Source organism: Sprattus sprattus (genome assembly GCF_963457725.1).
Source record: "Sprattus sprattus genome assembly, chromosome: 2".
In the NCBI taxonomy this organism is placed as follows: Eukaryota; Metazoa; Chordata; class Actinopteri; order Clupeiformes; family Clupeidae; genus Sprattus; species Sprattus sprattus.
The window spans coordinates 40,237,550-40,260,308 of NC_137921.1; the positions used below are offsets into that span (position 1 = coordinate 40,237,550).

Here is a 22,759-nt window from a genome sequence, read left to right on the forward strand (position 1 = left end):
TGCTAAAGTAACCTGCAGTATGTTCCCAAAATGGAACCAGTCCGAGATGTGTAAACTGTCTCCGCACCTGGCATCGGAAGATGAGCCAATACAGCTGGAGCCTTCTGTAACAGTACTCTCTAGCTAGAGCGTATGCCAGATCTTGACCAAACAGCACTTTTCACTGAGGATTTTCAATTGTGTGTGTGCGTGTAATGCAACCTGGTTGTTGTTAGGAACCATATCCAGCAACTTAAGAGGCACAAATGCATTATCCTGAAGCCTTAGGCTATCCCTCCCAGGTGCACAACACGTAGCCTTTGGGCTGAAATACACATACGCGTCTTTTTTCAGGCGCAGACGCTTTAGTAACGCCTTGGTAAAGTGCAGCGGCCAAAACAGCCTGGTGTATAGACTTTTCACAGCTAATAATAAATCACTCCGCGATGAAAGCGCATTTAAAATTCGTATAATTCCAAACCAAGACGTGACAATGGAACAATTTTTTGTTGCGGAGAAACAATGCAAAATAAACCATTTTTAATCAATAACTTCGTGTTGAAATGTTAATTGGTTGACTGTAAAATTGTTTTATAAAAGCAATATAGCACTCGTGGGAGTGGGGTAGGTAAGGGATAATCCCATGTGTGTTGTTGCCTAATGAAACCTCGGTCGAACACCACCTGTGCCTCCCTGCCTTGCGCTGGAAAGTTGAGAATAGTTCAACTTTGAAGCGCACCGAAAAAACGCCACAAAGACGTAACCCGTGGTGGAGAAGGGGCGCCCACGCAAAGCGCGCCGTACCATAGGAATCAACGTGTACCGTTTTTAAAAAACGTGTATGTGCATTTCAGCCCTTTTGCGCCTTGTTTCACGCATGAGTTCTCACATACCCTTTACAAGTTTCCTAATACTTTTTGAAAGTCCTCACAACCACAGGGAGTGCAATGAGGTTAATGGTGACAAGCTTAAAAGTCACAAGGACTTAGCAATGCAATATATTGAAAAGCAGCTTCAAGCAGAAATTATTAGGTCAGGGGTTTTCAACTGGTTTTGTCCAAGGGACCACCATTCTGACTAGAAAGTATTCGCGTACCTGCGCGCGCGTGTGTTTGGAACCGCCCCCCATCGCCTTGCCCCCTCCCCCCGCAGATATTCTGCCTGTAGCACTTGTCAGTGTAATTTCTTCGCTGAATATGGGTATACATTAGTATATTTCAGGCCATGTGGCTATTTGACTATTTAAATTGACATATTTTTCTTATTCGAGAAAGAAAATATCAATATAAAAAAAATATTTAATGGTGAACTGATCAACACAGGCTCATGTCGCGGACCCCCTGCAATGCCGCCGCGGACCACCAGGGGGCCGCAGACCCCTGATTGAAAAACCCTGTATTAGGTAATGAATAGGTTAGGCATGCATAGAACTAAATGGTTTCTAATTTTGGTTATAAAAATATAAAGTATAAGCTGTTTGTTTAAAAAAGAAACCAACTTGATGTATAATTTACAGCTCACTAGTTGTAGCTCAAATCCACTGCTGCTTTAAATAAAAATACAACAGTTCATCTCAACTACGAAATAAGAGCAATGTAACAAAACACTTAATCTTCAAGCTACGAAATGAAAGCAAAATCAGAATTCACTACCCTCTCATTTGGGTCTCCCCAATGGACATTGACTGAGTCAGTTTTGAACCAAAGTATTTCCGATGTTTTAGGTTCTTTTAGCACAGTGCTCACAAGTTTTTCTTTGTTCTATTCCTCCTCTTGTTGCTGCTCTACCCTTGATCTCTGGTCAACTCTCAAAAAATACCATAGTTCACTGTAATTCTTGTGAACTCGACATTCATTCAATTATTGACCATCAGTCCGTTCAAAACACTCATTGCCTCTGAGTTGCTAATTAAATAATGAAATGTTTCATCACATCTATAAGGGAGGAGAAAGACAAAAGGGATTTTTTTTCACAGCATGCCTCTGCCTGAAATCTTCTGAACCACCAGCGTACTCCCTGAACATATACATACACTATACTTGGTCTTCCTAATGAGTGCATGCTGTTTTTCCCCCTGTATATATATCCGCTTCCCAGTGTCCAAGTGTGTGCTTCATGATGGTGTCCATTCAGAGAACACAACACAAAGGTACAAACTAAAAAAACAACAACTTTATTGAGCAGCTTCCATGTGAACAGCTCACCCTGACACGCAACAGACAGAACCACCAGCAACGGGAGCGGAGCAGGTCAGGCGTGGCTGGCAAGCAGATGAATCTATGAAGACTTCTTCTGCTTCTTCTTCTCAGCCTCTTCCTCCTTCTCTTTCTCGATCTCAGCCACCAGCGTCTCAATCTCTTTGGACTCAAGAATCTGTGACAGATGACACATTAAGTGACACGTACGTACATAAACATAAATAAACACAAATATCTAAACACAGACACACAGGACCTTCTTGCATTTAAGAGGATGTGGGGATAACTTGCCTTCAGCGGTTGCTTTCTTCTGATGATGGCCAGCTCAATGTTCTTGCCTCCTGACTGGACAACCTGTAGAGGACGCATTGCAATTAGTGGCATATTATTTCAATCTCTCACTGGAGTTTAGTGTGTGTGTGTGTGTGTGTGTGTGTGTGTTTGCTTTATGCAAAGCTTCACAGTCATGTGTTCCACATTCAGATCCTTCACTTAACCCTTGACCGTTAACAAGACTTATACAAGACATGTCCATTGAAAAATTGGATCTACACATAGCCTAATGTTTTCAAGGAGCCAACGTGTTTGCCTCACCTCCAACAGTGCTTTGATGGCCAGTTTGATGGCATCATTGTCGGTGGCAATAGCCTCCTCTGTGTAGTTTTTCTCCAGGAACTCTCGCACGGTCTTTGCGCTGCGTCCGATGGCATTTGCCTGAGAGAGAACATCATTAGCATGGGGAGAGAACACCATCACACCCCAACTTCCCAAAGTCCATAATCTATGTGTGAGGGAGAGCATGCTAATTCACCTTCCAAGCATGGTAGGTTCCAGAAGGATCAGTCTGATATAGCCTTGGGGTGCCATCGTAGTCAAATCCAACAATCAGAGCAGATATCCCAAATGGTCTCCTGCCATTACTCTGGGTGTATCGCTGAAAAGAAGCAAAGGAGAGAAAAACAAGGAGAATGAAGGGCACAATGAGAGGCCATGAAAGACAAGGGTGGGGGAGATCAGGGAGAAGACGAACAAGGACAAATTTTCATAAATACAAACTTCTGGAAAACATTAGTTGTTCTGACAGCACTGCTGGTAATGGTGGTTGGTGATGGCTTTCGTTTCTGTACTGTTGTTTACCTGTTTGAGTGTTGCTATGTAACGCGTAATGTACTCCACAGTAACAGGGTCTTCCACTGTTAACCTATGACTTTGGCATTCCACCCTGGCTCTGTTGATGACGATGCGGGCATCTGCCGTCAGACCTGCGAGCACAAAAGGAGAGGGACACAACTTCACTATATCGGTTGTTAATAAAACTGACACGAGAAATTAGATGTAAGATGTAAGCTGCACCTGAGAAGCATATTGCAATCAAATGTTATGTTGCCATACCTGCAAAGGCCATGCAGACATGCTCATCCAGCGCACAGATCTTGCGGACTGTTCTCTCCTCCTGCAGCTTGGCCACAGACTTTTTCTCAACACCCAGAACGACGATGTCCTTCCCACGAATGCCAACCTGAGAAAGGAGTGGAACATCAGGTTAGCTCACATGAAAACGAGTGATGTAAGGAAGTATAAACAGATATATCTATCGTAACGCGACCTATTATCCCCCGGGCCACCAAAAAATCCGCTTAACACATATGTTTTTATCAATATAAATATGGTTTAATGAATCAACCTTACATATTTCAGAAGTGACAGGTGTGTAGACAATGCACGAAGTCTTGTTTGACGAACGTCGCGAAATCAAAATACTACTATTTGTATCAGGCTGGTTTGTACACGCAGTATTACCACACTATCGTAAACACTTCAATACGCTGTGTATGTGCCATTTTTGCTACAAAGCTAATTTAAATACACTTTTTGAGCAGGGACTTAAGTTTTCCGAAATCCGCGATCCTGGATGACACCAAAATCAATATTAAGTAACGTGTACCAGCGCTTGCGGATAATAGGTCGTGCGGGATAATAGGTCGGGCTACGATAAGTTTCTTACAGGCTGGTCTGGATGTGGACAGAGTTCGTATCACCTTTAGTGCTCCTTGCTTTGACAGTGTGGTGATAAATACAATCGTGTTATACGGATACTAGAGTAAACATTGCCAAAGATATCACTGGTTGTATCCGCTTTGCCTTTACATGAAAAAAATGGGATCCCCCGTCCAGCTATGACAAGTCAAAACAATTCCAGCAACACTAACGTTAAATAGGTAGCGTGAACATTTGCATGTGACCACTGCCCACCTTACCCAACTTTAATTATATGGCTACACTATGCTTTATATGTGTACGTTAATTATAATAATACAAATACTCTATAACAGCGCTATATAAGGTTAGGAGGCTAACTGTTAGCTAACGTTAGCTCCCCCCGAAGGCAATTACAGCAGCTACAACATGCAAGTCATGATCAGCTAGCAAGTTAGCCAACTTGGCTAGTCATTCAATGCGTCAGAAGTTCGACAAAAACGTACATCTCATCTACCAACATAACTGCTTTTACAGGTTAACACTGGCAGAGAGCTCAAATTCGACGAAAGGGTAAACCCGTGTCTAATAACCCGGCCATAACGTTAGCAAAAACGCAGCTAATTTAAAGCTTGTTTAGCTAGCTAGTTATTCGCTAGATGTATGAATGGCAGCGAAATTCACACGCTAAACTTACCGCAGTTGACCCTTTTTTCACAGCTTCCTGTGCATATTCCACTTGAAAAAGATGTCCATCGGGAGAGAAGACCGTTATAGCTCTATCATATCGCGCAGACATTGCGCTAACAATACAGTTTCTGCAACTTGACTCTTTGTCAAAAATCTGTGTATTCTCGAGCCTGTTTCCAGGCTGTTTGGATGATAAGGATGCGCAGGCGTCAATTTCTTCATGCGTGTTGCGCTCACGGGCTTCAGGGCTCTGCTGCCCTCTGCAGTACATTTACAGTTGAATCAACAACATAGCCTTTTATGCTTGCCCAGAAGTAGAAAACACATGTCCTCTCTTATAACGTCTCTGAAAACATATAATTATAGCTATACCAACTACATAAGACTGTACTACAATTGGCAAAGCAATCGAACAACAGTCATTGTCTTTAAGTGACAGTGTATCACAAGAGGTGGTAAGCTTTTATTGAGTGGAAAAGATTTTTCTTTGTGGTGTTCCGTAAGTTGTTTCTGTTATTTTAAATTCTTGTTCGTTATGGGCCTAAGAGGCAGAGTCCCATCTTTGGATAGTACTTGGACTTGCTAGCAAGGTGGCTATATCAACAGGTGTGTTGTGAGCAGGTGTAGTACGGCGTTAGTTTACACACTGCAGAGTTCTTCACTGACTGACTTTCCTTAAATTACACCGATTCTGCTGTGTTTAGAAAGTCTGGACAAAGCGTTTGATTCTAGAACTTCCTGACCAGGATCAGATATTCCAGAGGCAGCTTCAGTTTGGCTGACTCAGCATAGCAGGAAATCGTTGTCTTCATCTTCCTCACCCTCTTCAAACCAGATTTCAATCCTCCAGCAAAAGATTACCTGTCACCATCCTTCATGGAAAATGAATATAGCCTACAACTCACACTTTCAGAATTTATATCAACTTTCATCACAGTCATACATTTCCCCCTTGTTGTTAAAATGCTCCTTTGGTATCTCCCAGTTTCACGTCTGCTTTAATTTTCTTTACTTGAGCTGCAGCGTCTATCTAAACATTGCCAGTCAAAAAAGACAAACATCACACCTCACCTTACAGTTTTGCAACTGTCTAAATACATAGACACATAAAAAGGGAAAATAATGGAGGTCAAACATTCTGCATGACTTGGCAGTGATCCCATAACTGGGGTGGATATTGCTATAAAATCTGCCCCTACCTGGCCGCACCAGGTTTAAAGGGGATGGTGGCTTTTACAGTAAAATACCTTACAGCCGCGGAAAAAATTAAGAGACCACTTCAAAATTATCAGTTTCTCTGGTTTTACTATTTATTGGTATGTTTTAAAGTAAAATGTACATTTTAGTTTTATTCTATAACCTACTGGCAACATTCCTACCAAATTTCAAATAAAAATATTGTCATTTAGATCATTTATTTGCAGAAAAATGACAATTGGTCAAAATAGCAAAAAAGATGCAGTGTCTTCAGATCTCGAATAATGCAAAGAAACAAGCTCATATTCATTTTTAAACTACACAATACTAATGCTTACACTTAGGAAGAGTTCAGAAATCAATATTTGGTGGAATAACCTTGATTTAAAATCACAACTTTCACTTGTCTTGGCATGCTCTCCACCAGTCTTTCACATTGCGGTTGGGTGACTTTATGCTACTCCTGGCGCAAGAATTCAAGCAGCTCGGCTTCTTTTCATGGCTTGTGACCATCCATCTTCCTCTTGATCACATTTCAGAGGTTTTTTATGGGATTCAGGTCTCGAAATTGGGCTGGCCATGACAGGGTCCTGATCTGGTGGTACTCCATCCACACCTTTACTGGCCTGGCTGTGTGGCATGGAGCATTGCCCTGCTGGAAAAAACACTTCTCAGAGTTGGGGAACATTGTCTGAGTAAAAGGAAGCAAGTTTTTCTTCCGGGACAACGTTGTACTTTGCCTGGCTGAGGTTTGTAAAAGACCATAAGGATTGAAAAAGCGGACTGGAGGTTCTTCTAAGTTCGTCTTCTCCGATGAGTCTGATTTCACAGTAGGTGCAAGACTCTCTGGCTTGTAGGCCTCTCAAGGTCTCCGTCTAACCATCAGACGACCATGTGTTGGGCAAAGCTGAAAATTGGACTCATCAGAGAAGACGAACTAGAAGACCCTCCAGTCCGCTTTTTTAAATCCTTATGGTCTTTTACAAACCTCAGCCAGGCAAAGTACAACGTTGTCCCGGAAGAAAAACTTGCTTCCTTTTGCTCTGACAATGTTCCCCAACTCTGAGAAATGTTTTTTCCAGCAGGGCAATGCTCCATGCCACACAGCCAGGCCAGTAAAGGTGTGGATGGAGTACCACCAGATCAGGACCCTGTCATGGCCAGCCCAATTTCGAGACCTGAATCCCATAAAAAACCTCTGAAATGTGATCAAGAGGAAGATGGATGGTCACAAGACATGAAAAGAAGCCGAGCTGCTTGAATTCTTGCGCCAGGAGTAGCATAAAGTCACCCAACGGCAATGTGAAAGACTGGTGGAGAGCATGCCAAGACACATGAAAGTTGTGATTTTAAATCAAGGTTATTCCACCAAATATTGATTTCTGAACTCTTCCTAAGTGTAAGCATTAGTATTGTGTAGTTTAAAAATGAATATGAGCTTGTTTTCTTTGCATTATTCGAGATCTGAAGACACTGCATCTTTTTTGCTATTTTGACCAATTGTAATTTTTCTGCAAATAAATGATCTAAATGACAATATTTTTATTTGAAATTTGGTAGGAAGGTTGCCAGTAGGTTATAGAATAAAACAAAAATGTACATTTTACTTTAACACATACCAATAAATAGTAAAACCAGATAAACTGATAATTTTGAAGTGGTCTCTTAATTTTTTCCGCGGCTGTATATAAGAATGGATGCAATATTCAAAGCACATGATTTAAAATAACTTTCCAATACCCCTGTAGCAAACATAGATTGATGAGGCACAGGAAGTCCTATTGTATGAATGTCACGGAGCGGGTATTTTTTGTTTGCCATCGCCACTTCATAATTGCACAGTTACAAACTTCAAAGGTTTTTTTTATTTTGTATTATTCATTAAGGGCAAGCATGCAAAGTTAAACTTGTAGCTTTTAATTTTCTCTCATTCTAAATGAAACCATTTCACAATGTCACTCACAGGCAAGGAAAGACAGCTTAAGAATGTAGTTTGATTTATTTTATCCATTACATTGATTTAGTCATTTTAACAACTGAGTTGCAAATATTCCCAAAGGAACTCCAAAGTCTTGATAGAGAGGGTCAGTAAAGGTTGTCTGAACTCTGTGGATAACTGTCACTGTGTCTGACACGATAGAAAGACAGTGTTCCTTTCCTGTAATAACCTAAATACCAATTCTGTAGGAGCTGGGGAGTGGAGGAAAAGCCATTGCTTTCCTATTGATACCTTTAGACAACTAGAAGGACACCATTCTGGTCGCTCAACTGCACCTCTCAGTAACACTGGCCTAAAATGGCCTCTTTACAGCCACTGATAGACAAAATCAAATCTCTCTGAGTGGTCAGGATATGGCAGGGTCAAGTTAGTGTTTTCCGCTTCTGTTTCCCCTGGATATCTGCAGGTTGAAGTTGTGTTAAATGCCTGTATGCAATGGACAAGTGAACTCATTTCTTATTTGCTACATGGTAGGCCTACGTTTTTAAAGAAAATAAGATGATAACCAAAGTAACAGTAAAATATACATACCTATTAAACTGTCTCAATACATAATATAATATATGAAAATCATGATTGGCTTTTTAATTACTTTTATTTTCAAAACTCCCCATTTGTTACAAGCGTTTTGTAGTAACAGTTTTAGACCAGACTATTATTTTGACAGACCTGCCAACATTGGAAAATGTGTTTGAGTACCACCCCGGTGCGGCGCGGCGCGGCAAGATTTTGTGGCCTTCATTTTATTAGTTATAATGCTGTTGTTGCATGATTGAACCAATCGACGACATTCTGAGCTAATAAATAATGCAGTTCTGAACCACTTTAGAAGGCCTAATGAAATAAAATAAAAAGACTGTGATAACAGTTACAAGTGATAACTGTGACAACTAATTTGTAGCCTGGGATGTTATTTCACTCTAGGCTCCTTAGGAACTTCTCACAAAATGGTCATGTTGTATTTTTTCCCTACCTCATACCTATCAAGTGTCATGATTCATCATTCTTTTTTCTCCCCACGTCTGATGTTTGAATGCAAGCCCAATTACATGTGATACCAGGACTAGACAACTGCTAAGACCAAATGATGGCGCTGTGTTTGCTTCTTTATTATTTAATTAAATTCTAGTCAGTGGAAGCGTTTTTTTAGGCTATTACAGACATCCCAACCTGCAAAAAGTCATTTCAGGGAGGTATTCCCCCCCCCCTAGGCCTACGTATTACTGTTGTGGTCCCTAAAAGTTATAAAAGCATAATATCATTCTATAGGCTATAGCCCTATGCAATTCTTTGTTAATTATGTTTAAATATGTAGATTACTTTTACTATTTATTTATTATATGCAGCTAATACTATCCTATTTATGTTAACTGCTTTTATTTGTATTCCATTGCAACTTTAAACAAGTTTAAGGAGCTTGTTGTTTTCATGTAGCCCTGGCAACTAGCTGGCATGAATAATATGCACATGAAATGAAACTTTTTGGGGGGCACTCTCCCTGTGCCATGGTGCCCCTGTTCCTAGATACACTGAACTGATTAATTCGGTTCGGGAGAAGAGATAAAAGGCCGCCCACACTGAAAATTGATTGGTTGACTTACCGAAACAGGCCAATCAGGATGCTCCTGAGGCACACACGCACACTGCCTCACACACGCACAGTCTCCAGGTCCCTCTCTCTCTCTGTCGTGCGCGCGCTACACAGATGCTAACACGGTTTGGAGCACGTCGCTCGCTCTAGATTCCGGGAGATTTTAAGTCATTTGCGGGCATCAGGGAGTGGTTATCAATATGCGGGAGACTCCCGGAACTTCCGGGAGACTTTGGATGTCTGCTATTATCATTAGCCTATTATTATTATTAGAAACATATAGCCTTTTACACTGTGGCCTGACAACAGCTGTGCGTAAGCATGTGTGGACACTGTACGTAGAAGACTGCCGCGGACCTCTAGCATGAACTTGACAGATAGGCCTATGATTTTCTGATAATATGCATCTTACTGTGTTCGTTACCTGTTGCTCCTTGGTGACTGATGTCAATAATGACATTGCACACTGTGCAGAAAGCATGGTGGGGATGTGTCTGAAAAGAACGGAGGCATGGCCATCTCTCCCGGTAACTATCTATGATTTTTTGCGATCTTTTTTATTTTATCCGGTGGTTCTGCCATGGTAACATACTACAAGAGTTTGTCTAAAATAAGTAGTTTGAAAAAACACAAAAAGCGTAAAGTCAAACCATTTCTAACACAGCCAAGACACTTAGATTTATTTGCCATTTTAAATCGATGGCGAACACGAAAACCACATGGTTAACATCGTTGGGCTACATTTTTAACGTCTTATCTCTACATTAGTCGTTAGTTTACCTTAAGTGATTTTTTTAATGTCCTCACTTGAAGAATTGGCCAGATGTGGTCGGGAAGGTAGAATTAAGTATTCATGAATGAAAAATCGCTAACTGACACCTAAACAGCGGTTGATTCCTCTGACCGCAGAGTAACCTAGTATTCTCTGATTTCGATGGTCATACAGGGAATAGTAACCATAGACATGTACATGTCTATACATGTCTATGATAGTAACGATAGTAACGGCAGGGGGTCTGTGATTGGTCAAACTCCTCTTCTGCTTCTTGATCTGCTGCAGCTGCCTAGTATGTACGCATTGGTGACTCGAGACAGACTGTGAAGTTTGAACCCGTTGAAAACCGGCAATGCATTATTGAGCGTTATGCGTTCTAAAAAAAAAAAAGATATATATATATATTTTTTGGTTATGCGTACTTTTAGACCATCAACTCGTACCAGCGTACTTTGATGTCAAAATGCGTGCCAGGTACGCAAAATGCGTACATGTTGGCAGGTCTGTTTTGACAGTTTTGGGGTCGCCATTTCCATAGACATATAAACGTAACAAAGACATATAAACTATGCATAGACATGAATGTCTGTCTATGGCCATTTCCCTATATCATAGGGCCGCATAAAAAAAAACAAGAAAGGGAAGTTGCTGTATTCAGAATGTGCACACACGAATTACATCCCTTACAACAAATGTCCCAAATAACAGTTCCTTCCAAAAATGTTCAGTCCATACGGAGGTAGTCGACATTGGTAGGTGTTTTGGTTTCGTTTTGTAAGCCGTAACTACAAATACATATTAATTCACTGCTAGAGCTCATTCTATGATTTTACCAAGAGTTCTACAATGAGTACAGTTTGTCTTTATTTAGCACACCAAAGGAAGATATCAGTAAAACTCATATACAACTTAGCTATCATGATGATAGCTAACGTTACTAACAGAGAATTTCTATTATAAATTAGACGGGCTCTGGATACTAACTACGTTAGCTAGAGTTTTAATTAAGTAATGCTTTAACGCTATTATCTTCTCCAAGGTCTTTGTTTCTTTCTACGTAGGCTATATTGTGTCCTTTAGCGATATACTAAGGGGAAGTGGGTTAGCTAGTTGTATTCATGGGACCTCGTGTGAATTGACAGTTGACAGCTTTGGGGAAAGTCTTCAATGAGACTATAGCCGCCGTAACGATAATATAAGTAAGGCCAGTGTACAGCACACTGACGAAAGTCTTTATGAAATATATTAATATGCATGTCACTATTGTTTTCGTTTGTAAAATAGCTTAACATAAGGGACTGACCACTGAAGGTACGCCCCTTTTAGAACTCTTATCAAAACCAGACACGTTACGGTCTATAAGTTCACAAATCATAAGTCTGGCAAATGTTTCGTTTCACTGATCTTTGACCTGCTGTCGTGTGTTTAGTTGGCCGACGGGAACAGTGACAGTTTTCTTGCAGTGCTGTATCTTGAGCTTTCTTTGTGTAGTAGGTTTTAGCTGTTTGTTTTCCTTATCCTCAAGAAAGAGTGAAGTTGACGCCTCGGGTGTACATATTTTTTCCCGGGAGATGGACGTCAGTCAAGACGATAAAGGTTAATACATTTGTCTTGTTACAACCCTGTCTGACATGGTTCAATGGTAGCCAGTTCCACAAAAAGCTCGTTTTAGGCTAGTGTTTACAGCATTTAAGGTTAATTCATTAATTTATTCTTTGGCAGGGATCTAAGGCTTTATTTTCAAAAGTATTTTCAGTAAAGTTGATGGATTATTTGGAGTCAGCTTTTTATATATCAACCTACTGCTTTTTCACCTTATGTGACTCAGACTGTAGCCCAACAATAATGTTTGTGTGTGTGTGTGTGTGTGTGTGTGTTGGTTTGTTTTTAATCTTTTGTAGTTTATTGATTTGTATTGTACTGGTTTGTTTTCAAGTGGCAACAGAGATGCCCGAAGGTTATCGTTCAAATGAAAAAGTTTCAGAAGAGGGAGACCGCTCTAGTGAGGAAAAGGAAGAAGGTAAAGTTCCTGTTCCATCTCCGCTTTCCCATGCTTTCTTTTGAAATAGACTTTGTCAGTAACATTATTGCTGACTTATTTTTCATTTCCTGAAGACTACCCGAGCAGAAACGAAGATGATGTAAAGAAGGCAGGAGCTGGAGGGGATACCGCTTTAGCAGACAAAGGCGCTCAAGGAGGAGATAAAGGACACAAAGCAGGATGTGAGGGGGATGCAGCAACACTAGGCCCTGTGCAGAGCAACGGTAAGGCAGATCTTAAAACAATGACATTGTTATGTATCTCTTCTTTCCTTCATTTCTCTCACAGCTATTCTTTCATAGTGTGGCATCATGGCTGACTTCTCTCCCAGAAACAGCAGGTGCAGAATCCGCTCCTCTCTCAGAAACAACAGAAGAGCTGTTTCTTCAAAGCGTGATCTTACAGTTAAAATCTCTCCCACAAACAGCAGATGAGGAAGTTTTGAGTAGAAATGCATCAGGCAAACCAGCAGCAGAGACCCTAACTGTGGCTGGACCAGCAGCAGGAGGCGATATTGATGCTGCAACAGATGCAATAAAAACCCAGCAAGAGGACGGAGATGGAAAGAGGACCAGCAAGGAAGAGTTAACAAAAGGTAAAACTTCTTGTTTCCTCCTAGCCTGTTACCACTGTTCTTTAATAGAGTTTGTGTCACTCATGATATTATGGCTGGCTCCTGTCCTCTCTCAGAAACAGCAGTTGCAGGATCTGCTCCTCTCTCAGAAACAACAGATGAGGAAATGACAGATGCCCCAGGCGAAGGAGCCACAGATGGAACGAGGACCAGCAGGGAAGAGTTAACAAAAGGTAAAACTCCTCTTGTTTCCTCCTAGCCTCTTACCCCTGTTCTTTAATAGAGTTTGTGTCACTCATGACATCATGGCTGGCTCCACTCTCAGAAACAACAGATGTGGAAAATACAGGTGCACCAGGCAAAGGAGCCACAGAAGCCCCAGTCAACCCACAGCCCCATGCAGAGGGAGATACTGGTGTTAGAGGAGCAGTAACCCCACAAATAGAGGAGAAAGATGTGCAGAGCACCAGTGAGTAAAAAAAGTGGTCTTGTTTCCACTACTCCTCATACAGCTGTTTCTTCAAAGTTTTGTCTCATGGTTAAATCATCTCCCACAAACAGCAGAGGAGGATGTTTTGAGTAGAGATGCATCAGGCAAACCAGCAGCAGAGATCCTTACTGTTCTTTAATAGAGTTTGTGTCACTCATGACATTATGGCTGGCTCCTCTCTCAGAAACAACAGATGTGGAAAATACAGGTGCACCAGGCGAAGGAGCCACAGAAGCCCCAGCGGTCTCTCAGCACCACACAGAGGGAGATACTGGTGTTGCAGGAGCAGTAACCCCACACATGGAGGAGAAAGATGTGCAGAGCACCAGTGAGTAAAAAAAGTGGTCTTGATTCCACTACTCCTCTTACAGCTGTTTCTTCAAAGAGTGGTCTTATGGTTAAATGATCTCCAACAAGCAGCAGAGATCCTTACTGTGGATGGACCAGCAGCAGATACCTTAGTGTGGATGGACCAGCAGCAGGAGGCGATATTGATGCTCCTCTATTTTGAAAACTCTGTGTCACTCATGACATTATGGCTGGCTTTCTCTCAGAAACAACAGAAGAGGAAAATACAGGTGCACCAGGCGAAGGAGCCGCAGAAGCCCCAGCGGTCTCTCAGCGTGACACAGATATTGATGCTGCAACAGATGCAATAAAAACCCAGCAAGAGGACGGAGATGAAAAGAGGACCAGCAAGGAAGAGTTAACAAAAGGTGAAACTTCTCTTGTTTCCTCCTAGCCTGTTACCCCTGTTCTTTAATAGAGTTTATGTCACTCATGATATTATGGCTGGCTCTCTCTCAGAAACAACACATGAGGAAATGACAGGTGCACCAGGCGAAGGAGCCACAGAAGCCTCAGCGGTCCCTCAGCCCCATGCAGAGGGAGATACTGGTGTTGCAGAAGCAGTAACCCCACAAATGGAGGAGCAAGATGTGCAGAGCACCAGTGAGTAAAAAAGTGGTCTTGTTTCCACTACTCCTCTTACGGCTGTTTCTTCAAAGTGTGGTCTTATGGTTAAATTATCTCCCACAAGCAGCAGAGGTCCTTACTGTGGATGTACCAGAAGCAGGAGGCGATAATGATGCTGCAATAAAAACCCAGCAAGAGGGCGGAGATGGAAAGAGGACCAGCAAGGAAGACTTAACAAAAGGTAAAACTCCTCTTGTTTCCTCCTAGCCTGTTACCCCTGTTCTTTAAAAGAGTTTGTGTCACTCATGACATTATGGCTGGCTACTCTCTCAAAAACAACAGAAGAGGAAAATACAGGTGCACCAGGCGAAAGAGCCACAGAGGCCCCAGCCGTCTCTCAGCACCACACAGAGGGAGATACTGGTGTTGTACCTCCTTCAGCAACAAAATCAAAACTACACTGTAAGAATTTCTATACACCCAATTCCCAAATCTTATCAATACTTTAATACTCAGTCTTCAAATGACAAACTCTGACAGTATTCAAATGCCTCTTGTCTTTCTACCCAGTTCCAGTGGTGCTGGTTATAGGAGCAGTGTTTATCTTAGTGTTAGCTTTGCTTGTAGTCCAGTGGCAGCCTACGGCTGAGCAGAAAAGGCCAAACCTCAACCTCCTGGAAGTGCTCCGGGAGGAGTTGGTGAAGGTCGAGCAGAGCTTCCGCAGCCAGCGGCCAGAGGTTTGGAGGCGCAGCCGCATACACCTCCAGCGCCACCTAAAGTCCGCCCCGCCCAGCGAGCCCGTCAGCCTGATCTTGGTGGGAGGCCACAGAGCAGAGAAGACACTGGGGTGCCTCGCTGCACGACTGGCTAAAGCCTTCTCCTTGGCCCTTAATGGATCGGTGCTTCAGGTGGACGGCGCCAGTCTAGCTAACATGGACCACGACCAGGTCAGTAACCTGAGTAATGAGATGTAGCGTTCAGGATCTGCGGTCGTTAGCTGATTGATAAAATTTTTAATATCTCTCTTTTAGGTGAAGCTAGATCTGGATAACCAGCTGAGAGAAGCCTTTGAGGGTGACAAGCAAGCTGCCGTCATCCACCGTCTGGAAGAGCTGCCGCCAAGCTCCACGCTCATCTTCTACCGCTACTGTGACCACGAGAACGCTGCCTTCAAGCATCCTCTCCTGGCCTTCACCGTCCTCTTGCCCCAGGCTGCAGTCGGCCCTGAGTTCAGTATCAGCCAAGTGGAAGAGTTGGTACACAGCCACATTCACTTAAAGTTCCTGACCTCAGATCAGCCAGACACTTTCGACAGAATGGATGTGGACAAGCTGAGTGGGCTGTGGAGCCGCATTTCGCATCTCATACTGCCTGTGAATATGGAGGAGCACATGGAAAGAGGGGGATGTTAGAATGAGACCAGGGGATTATGGACTCCATTATAATCTCGAAATGAAAGAGAAAGAATATATTTGAGCGATGGAGTGGCCATGTCAGTCCTACTTCTTATGTATCCCATACAGATTTGTTGTTTTTTCCCGTTTGAGTAAGAGATGAGTCGTTATAACTTCACTTGCACTTTTGCTACTAGAGAGACACTCAGTACTTTTGAATAGCTTGAAACGCTAATTTTATGATTTTCTTTTGAGGGGTCTACTCTTACCAGTTTATATTTTGAGGCTGTGTAACAGTATCAGATAAATTACAATTGTTGAATTAATAATGTGCCTTTAAATTAAATACATATGGAATTAAATGTGTTGTTGCTGGCATATTTTCGAAACAAACAACAGAATACTAAAACATGTTATTACACAACTAATTATTTTAGTGGACCGTTTTTTAATAAATTGTTTCGTTTGCTGGACCCAGAGCCATGTAGAGCATATATTTGTGTGGTTTATGTTTGTCTATTATGTAGAGCGGCTACAATCATAGACATATGGCTACATACAGATATATCTATGGCTACATAGCTCTGGTTTGACACACTTTCTTTTTTCAGTGAAGAAGTTCTTACTTCCGGAAGAGAGCGGTGTTTAGGCAAAGTAGTCCGTAGGGAAACTACACCTTGTGCTAACGGAGCTAACGTCAATGGGGTCCGAAAAGTTTGATATGTCCATGTAGCCGCGATTACTAACATTAAAACAGTTGAAAATGGAATCTGGTGATACACGTTTGACCAACACTGATCCGCCAAGTAGGAGGGTAACAAGACAGTCAACAAAAGGTGGGAAACAAAAGTGATGTTATCTATTTTTCTTCCATAGCCATAGCTAAGATGAAACGTGAAGTTTGTAGGTTCATCATACGTTACGTTACTGTAAGCGGGACATTCGTGACACGTGAGAAAATATAACGTTAGCTGAAACACACTGGCCAGCTATGATTGATTGCATACACATATACTCTATAACACATGTCAGCTACAAGAGCCAGGCCAATTTTAGCATATCTATATTTCAGTTAACGATCTGGACAGGGAAATGGATTCTGTTTAACTTAACGGTTGTAGCCAAGTTAATGTTAACCAGCTAGCTAGCATAACTGAGTTTAACTTCTGTTCTTTGCGAATTTCAACACTGACTACATTGGCTTGTGTGGTATTATTAAGACAAGTAGTCTTCAGGAAAAGTTTAAGTCAAACCTCAACCAACGTATCTTACTACTCATCCATTAAGTAAAGTCATGTCGAGCGTCAATTTAGTTTCACTTTCCTTATTTGGTTGGGCGTAAAATGCTAGCTAGCTAATGTTAGCAAACAGTGAAATAACTTTAGTTAATATGTCGGACTCGTTGGCTTGCACAGAAGTTTTGCTGAAACCAAGAGAGCCTTTGAAGAGAACGCGAAAAGATGCTCAACATTCAGGTGGTACTGCGGTCAATGGATCCGAGAGCCGGGACAGGCTTTCAAGCAGCGATGATGAGGGTAAGAGCCACTATCAATAGCCTTACGTTACCGGACAGAGTCGATTTGAAAATTACTAGTGGACAATTACAATTTGTCAGTGCATTTTTTTATGGGGAAAATAAGTAACTACTCATTGGATGCTGAAATCAAGCAGAGCCACCCAAGAAAAGGCTGAGCATGCAGTCGACAGAGGATGAAGCTGCAGGTGACAGCGACGACAAGATGCAGCTGCAAGCGGACGGAGACGACTCAGAGTCTGATCAAAATAAAGACATGAGTTTGGCGGAGGAGGAGGATAAGCTACAGTCTGTCATGAGGGGTGAGACACCCTAAAAGTAATAATTTAAATTAATGAACTCAATTGTCTATCTAGTCCAAGTTAAGAACATAAAAAGACCACCACTTAGATGTCCTGTCCAGAAAAATAGAGTTTTGCTAATCTACTCAGCTTTACTGACCTGAACAGTCATTCATACTGACAAGTGCAATTCTGGAAGTGATTTTGTGATTGAACTGACATGATGGTGTGCAAGTGACCTGATACTTTGACATATAACACGGTTTAAGGCTGTTTTGTACTGTATACTGCAGCAGAGACGTTTTAGGTTTTACTGATTCATTTTTTTAGTGAACTGGACTCTCACAAATCCAGTTTCTTTAGGTCTTATTTTGACCTGGGGTTTGTATATGTTCAGAACCTTGTTTTGGTAGATATGCACAACAACATTTAAGTCCTGAATAATGTTAGTACAAGATAATTAAAGTGTGTGTTGAACCCTTCTCCTTCCTTTGTCACAGAATCATCAGTCAGGCTGAGCCCCCTGAAGAGTTTCCCCCCAAGCAGAGAGAAGGTGTTTCAGCTGGAGCCAGTTGAGGCCGGAGCGCTCCTGAGGAGTCGCAGGTCCATTCACCCTACAACAACAAACTCAGGAATGGACATAAAGGCCCTTAAACACAGCACAGGTGAGACTACACCCCGCTCTTCCACAAATCAATGAGCTGAGTTAAACCAGTTTACCTTTAACTCGACATGGTTATTCGTTATTATTACAATTGTAATGTCTTTGTGTTTATGTGTGTGATTTTTAGAGCCTTCAAAAAGAGGTTCTGGTGCTTCTCTGCACATCCACACCAGACCAGTACCCCCGGGGGGCAGCAGAACTGAGAGCCAAACTGTGCGAAGCAGCATCAAACAGTACCACAGCAAGATGCAGGAGGGGCTACCAGGTACCTTCTCACATGGTCAAGGTGTGAGGCCTGCCTAGATGAATATCATGTACAGGTCTGAGAGTGTGAAGATTTATGATGTCTCATATAAATCCTGCTGTCATATACACTGTGTTTCGCATAGATTTGCCTAGAACCCGTCGACGGGGCTTGGATCAAAACCAGACTTCAAACAACATCTCACATAAAAAAGAGTTTTCCAAAAAATCAGGTGAGGCAAATTTAATTTCATTTTTAACCAGTCGCACAGCATTCATCTTTTTTATCGATCAGAGTTAAATCAACTAATACATTATTTGTAAATCATTGAGTTATTTGTTTTTTGTGTGGGTTTTTTAAGAATTTACAAGAGTGTTGCCTAAAGCCAAGACCAAGCCTCCCTCTAAAGGTACAGTATTTTTATGTTGTTCTCCCAGGCATTATTTAAAGTATATCTGCATGCATATACAGAGTATTTCTAGACATTTATACACATATACAAAAGTTTTGTTCCTCTTTTCTTCTCCTGCGCAGGTGGTGTGAGTCGCGTTTACACTCTCATCCTGTGGCTTTTCCTTCTCTGCGTCACCCTCTCCGTCGCCGTGCTGGGCTATCAGAGATTCCCGTGGTCATCCCTCCACAGGCACACAGAATTACAGCCCAAGCAGGAGGCCTCCCGGGATGCCTTCTCTGGCCACCTGAGGGCGCTGGAGCAGCACTTCCACAGCCAGCGGGAAGAGTTCTGGAGGCGCATCAGCATACACCTCCTGCGCCACCTGCAGACAGCCCAACCCTCTGAGCCCGTCAGCCTGATCCTGACGGGGGGCAGCAGGGCAGAGAAGACGCTGGGATGCCTGGCCACACGCCTGGCCTCTGCCTTTTCCTCTGCAGTCAACGGCTCTGTGTTGCAGGTGGATGGAGCTAGCCTAGCTCACAAGGATAGTAATCAGGTGAGAGCATAGGTATGATTATCTGTGGCAGTAAAGTTGGGGGGCAGTGATCAGAAAGAAGAATAATAAAGTTCAGATACAGAGTTCGATTGCTGTTGGCTTATGATGGTTACGTCATGTAGCTGCTTGTAAGGTAGGCTTAAGTACTGGACTTTGCCCATAGATTGTCCCAGAAGTGTTTCAAGTGCACCTCTAGAGCACAGCAAAAAAAACGCATGACTCATTATGTTGCAGTCAGTCAGCATGAAACCAGTGTTTCAGCTGCATTATTTTTCCCAAAGATGCCTAGTCAACTACATAATACATTTTGAACACAAGATGGTCAAGATTATTTCTGGTGTTTGTTCGTTCATGTATTTATTTATTCATTAATTCATTCTTAGACTTATTCATTCATAACTTCATCCGTTCTTGCATCAGGTGAAGCTGGATCTGGACAACCAGCTGAAAGAAGCCTTTGAGGGTGACAAGCCAGCTGCCGTCATCCACCGTCTGGAAGAGCTGCCGCCGAGCTCCACGCTCATCTTCTACCGCTACTGTGACCACGAGAACGCTGCCTTCAAGCATCCTCTCCTGGCCTTCACCGTCCTGCTGCCCCAGGCTGCAGTCGGCCCTGAGTTCAGCATCAGCAAAGTGGAAGAGTTGGTACACAGCCACATTCACTTAAAGTTCCTGACCTCAGATCAGCCAGACACTTTCGACAGAATGGATGTGGACAAGCTGAGTGGGCTGTGGAGCCGCATCTCACATCTTGTCCTGCCTGTGAATATGGAGGAGGACATTGAGAAAGAGGGCTGTGACCAGAACTGAGAGAAACAGAGGAATAAAATCAGTGAAGAATCACATTTGAAATGTGGTCAGGAAGCACCACTTGATGCACTATAGTCACCCAGCAGAAGATCTGGTCTACAGCTGTCCGTGTGTGTTTTTATGATGATAGATTAAGATGAATTACATCAGTGTTGAGGGATTATATCTGTGAATGAAAAAAAGGATACTGTACTGAGCTGAAGGCTACCAGATGCTCAGGCTTTTAGGTTCCCTGTTAAGATTAGAGTTCAGGTTCATTTTCTGATGGTTTCTGTTCATCACCAATCTAAGTTCATGAGATATGAAGCCACACAGAGAGAGTTCTTGATTTGTTTGACAGATACAGTGCTGAACTGTAAGGATTTGATTAAAGAGCATGGACCCCCCACTTCCAGTGAACACTCTCCATAAGGTCCCTGTCTGCTCTCAAAGAGGGCAGGTGGGTGACCTCTCAAAGGCATTGAAAAAAATATATTTATATAAAGACTGAGATAGAGGACATCTTGTTTTAAAATCAGACCCAAGGGTTTCTATTTTATAAATTGTTTATGAAACATGTTAGAAAAAATAAATAAGTTCTTTGTGTGTTGTGTATTTGTGTTTGGAATTCCGTTGTGCTTGTTCCATGAAAGCTGTTCTGTTCCCAACTCTTCACCATTCTTATGAGGTTGTCCCATCTCCTGCACTGATTCCTCCCTGTTTCTTAATGGGTCAAAAGGCTTATATGTGTGGAATACTTCACTTTGCTTTTTTATTCCTTTGTGAAAGATATACTTTGTTAATGCTGTTGACTTTGTTAATTAAAAAATGCTGTATATTTTCTAACCAGTCTCTTGGGCAGTTTGTCTACAAGGTCTTCTGTTTTTATTTGGTCATATGCCGTCATGTGTGCTCTCCTAGAACCGAAGACATTTTAATCGTCATGCTCTTAATCAGCTAAATACACTCTGTTAAGCTAAACAACACCTCCAATGAGTTCAGTCAGTTCATGTAGAGTGTGGGGTATCTAGGACCAGGACTGACACCTGCTGACGTTTCCTAGGTAACCTGAAGTTCTGAATGCCACTGTAGCAGAACCAGGCAGGCCCAAGGGCAACAAAGTTCAGAGAATGCTGGGCAAACCCTTGATACCAAAAGATAGGCTGCTGTCTGTCCTGGGCTCTATTATGATCTCACCCTGGCCAACCCAAGCTGCGTTAGAAAAAAAAAAAACTTTATTCAGGAGGCCAGTTGGATTAGTCAGTCACTGACCAGCTCCTCTGAAAGGTACCAGGAAGTTACTGATTTATATTAATTAACTGTGACTGGCAACATCAAAACTTGTTCTGTGTAGAAAGGCTCATCAGCGCATATATATTTATTTATCGTGAGTCTCAGAGTTTTAATGATGACAACACCTTTTTGCAAATGTTTTATTATTGTTTTAATGAATCTGTCCTCATTCTATTGTGTCTGACTTTACTTCAAAAATAGAGACAGATTGCAATGTACATCAAAATGTGCAACAAAATTGCAGGTAAGACCTTACATGACCTAATTCATCTGTATAAGGTCCGGACTTTGAGGAAGGCCCAGTCAATCCTGGCTGATCCTTGCCACCTCCTAAATTGGTCACACAAATCTGGCCACAGATCAAATTTGCCAACATGCAGGACAAACAGATTTAAGTACTCATTAGTCCCGGCAGTCATTGGCCCTTTAAATAATTCAATGTGTTTTTTGTGTTGTAATCATGGTTAACTGGCATTTTTTTTTTTAACCCATTTTTATGTTGTATCTATTGTCCATTTATAATTGTTCGTCAGATGTTTGTTTGGACAGTGCTGACTACAATAAATCGGACCTTTGGAATAATCAGAATCAGAATCAGATTTTATTGGCCAAGTAAGTTTGAACAAACAAGGAATTTGACCTGGTGAACTGACTCTCAATTGTGCTTACACATAATATACATTACAATACAATAACAAAAACAAACACAACACAATAAAATACAATACAAAAAAACTAAAACACAATACAATACAAAGACATCCTTGATTCTTGAGCCTGTTGTTGGGTTAATGTATACCTATAAATATCCCTAACTATGACAGTTCCTGTTGCCGTGTTAAAGCACAATCACCCTTCTTCCTGGTTCAAATTGCCAGTTTGTTGACGCAGACCTGCTCATGCACATCAGCTGTATGCATGTCAGTGGCACTATCTGAGGCTGAGACTAGTTGCCAGGTACTGTGATAAACAAAGACAACAGATAACTGATTTGTGAGGGAGTACTGTCACTATGATTGAGTATGTGCTCTGACAGGCATACCAACAAGTCAAGCTCTTTGTTGTCATGGTCAGGGTGCAGGGCTCATTGCTCTAAAGACTGGTTTGAGGTCAGGGATCCTTCATCACATGGTGTAAATGTGTGATGGATCCCACTGTGTGAGCCTGCATCCAACAGGGGAAGG

General features: G+C 42.0%; 3 protein-coding genes across 6 annotated transcripts; 2 read left to right on the forward strand and 1 right to left on the reverse strand.

Annotated features, from left to right (window-relative positions):
- Window positions 1-2,129: 2,129 nt before the first annotated feature.
- On the reverse strand, window positions 2,130-5,029 carry psma8 (proteasome 20S subunit alpha 8). Its single transcript, XM_080832973.1, has 7 exons — window positions 4,852-5,029; window positions 3,570-3,696; window positions 3,315-3,439; window positions 2,989-3,111; window positions 2,772-2,891; window positions 2,469-2,531; window positions 2,130-2,352 (listed from the first exon to the last, which is right to left on the reverse strand). Exons 1-7 carry the CDS (start codon window positions 4,951-4,953, stop codon window positions 2,257-2,259), a joined length of 756 nt encoding a protein of 251 aa, XP_080689099.1. The 5' UTR covers window positions 4,954-5,029; the 3' UTR covers window positions 2,130-2,256.
- A 6,099-nt stretch (window positions 5,030-11,128) lies between these two features.
- LOC308360822 (uncharacterized protein) lies at window positions 11,129-16,171 on the forward strand. Of its 2 annotated transcripts, none has more exons than XM_080832968.1 (14): window positions 11,129-11,158; window positions 11,932-12,002; window positions 12,343-12,426; window positions 12,522-12,671; window positions 12,779-13,042; window positions 13,138-13,254; window positions 13,347-13,490; window positions 13,696-13,839; window positions 14,066-14,227; window positions 14,319-14,462; window positions 14,551-14,667; window positions 14,769-14,888; window positions 14,997-15,373; window positions 15,458-16,171. In XM_080832968.1, the coding sequence occupies exons 2-14, from the start codon at window positions 11,978-11,980 to the stop codon at window positions 15,836-15,838; spliced, it is 2,229 nt and encodes a 742-aa protein (XP_080689094.1). In that variant the 5' UTR covers window positions 11,129-11,158; window positions 11,932-11,977; the 3' UTR covers window positions 15,839-16,171. The 2 variants fall into 2 exon arrangements, with proteins under 2 accessions (XP_080689094.1, XP_080689095.1); XM_080832969.1 differs by having other exon boundaries at window positions 11,936-12,002.
- A 344-nt stretch (window positions 16,172-16,515) lies between these two features.
- LOC308360823 (torsin-1A-interacting protein 1-like) lies at window positions 16,516-21,075 on the forward strand. 3 transcript variants are annotated; one of them, XM_080832970.1, is made up of 9 exons: window positions 16,516-16,656; window positions 17,236-17,355; window positions 17,489-17,656; window positions 18,136-18,300; window positions 18,427-18,585; window positions 18,689-18,775; window positions 18,905-18,952; window positions 19,078-19,493; window positions 19,914-21,075. In XM_080832970.1, the coding sequence occupies exons 1-9, from the start codon at window positions 16,584-16,586 to the stop codon at window positions 20,301-20,303; spliced, it is 1,626 nt and encodes a 541-aa protein (XP_080689096.1). In that variant the 5' UTR covers window positions 16,516-16,583; the 3' UTR covers window positions 20,304-21,075. The 3 variants fall into 3 exon arrangements, with proteins under 3 accessions (XP_080689096.1, XP_080689098.1, XP_080689097.1); XM_080832972.1 differs by having other exon boundaries at window positions 18,427-18,564; XM_080832971.1 differs by having other exon boundaries at window positions 17,492-17,656.
- The last annotated feature ends 1,684 nt before the right edge of the window (window positions 21,076-22,759 follow it).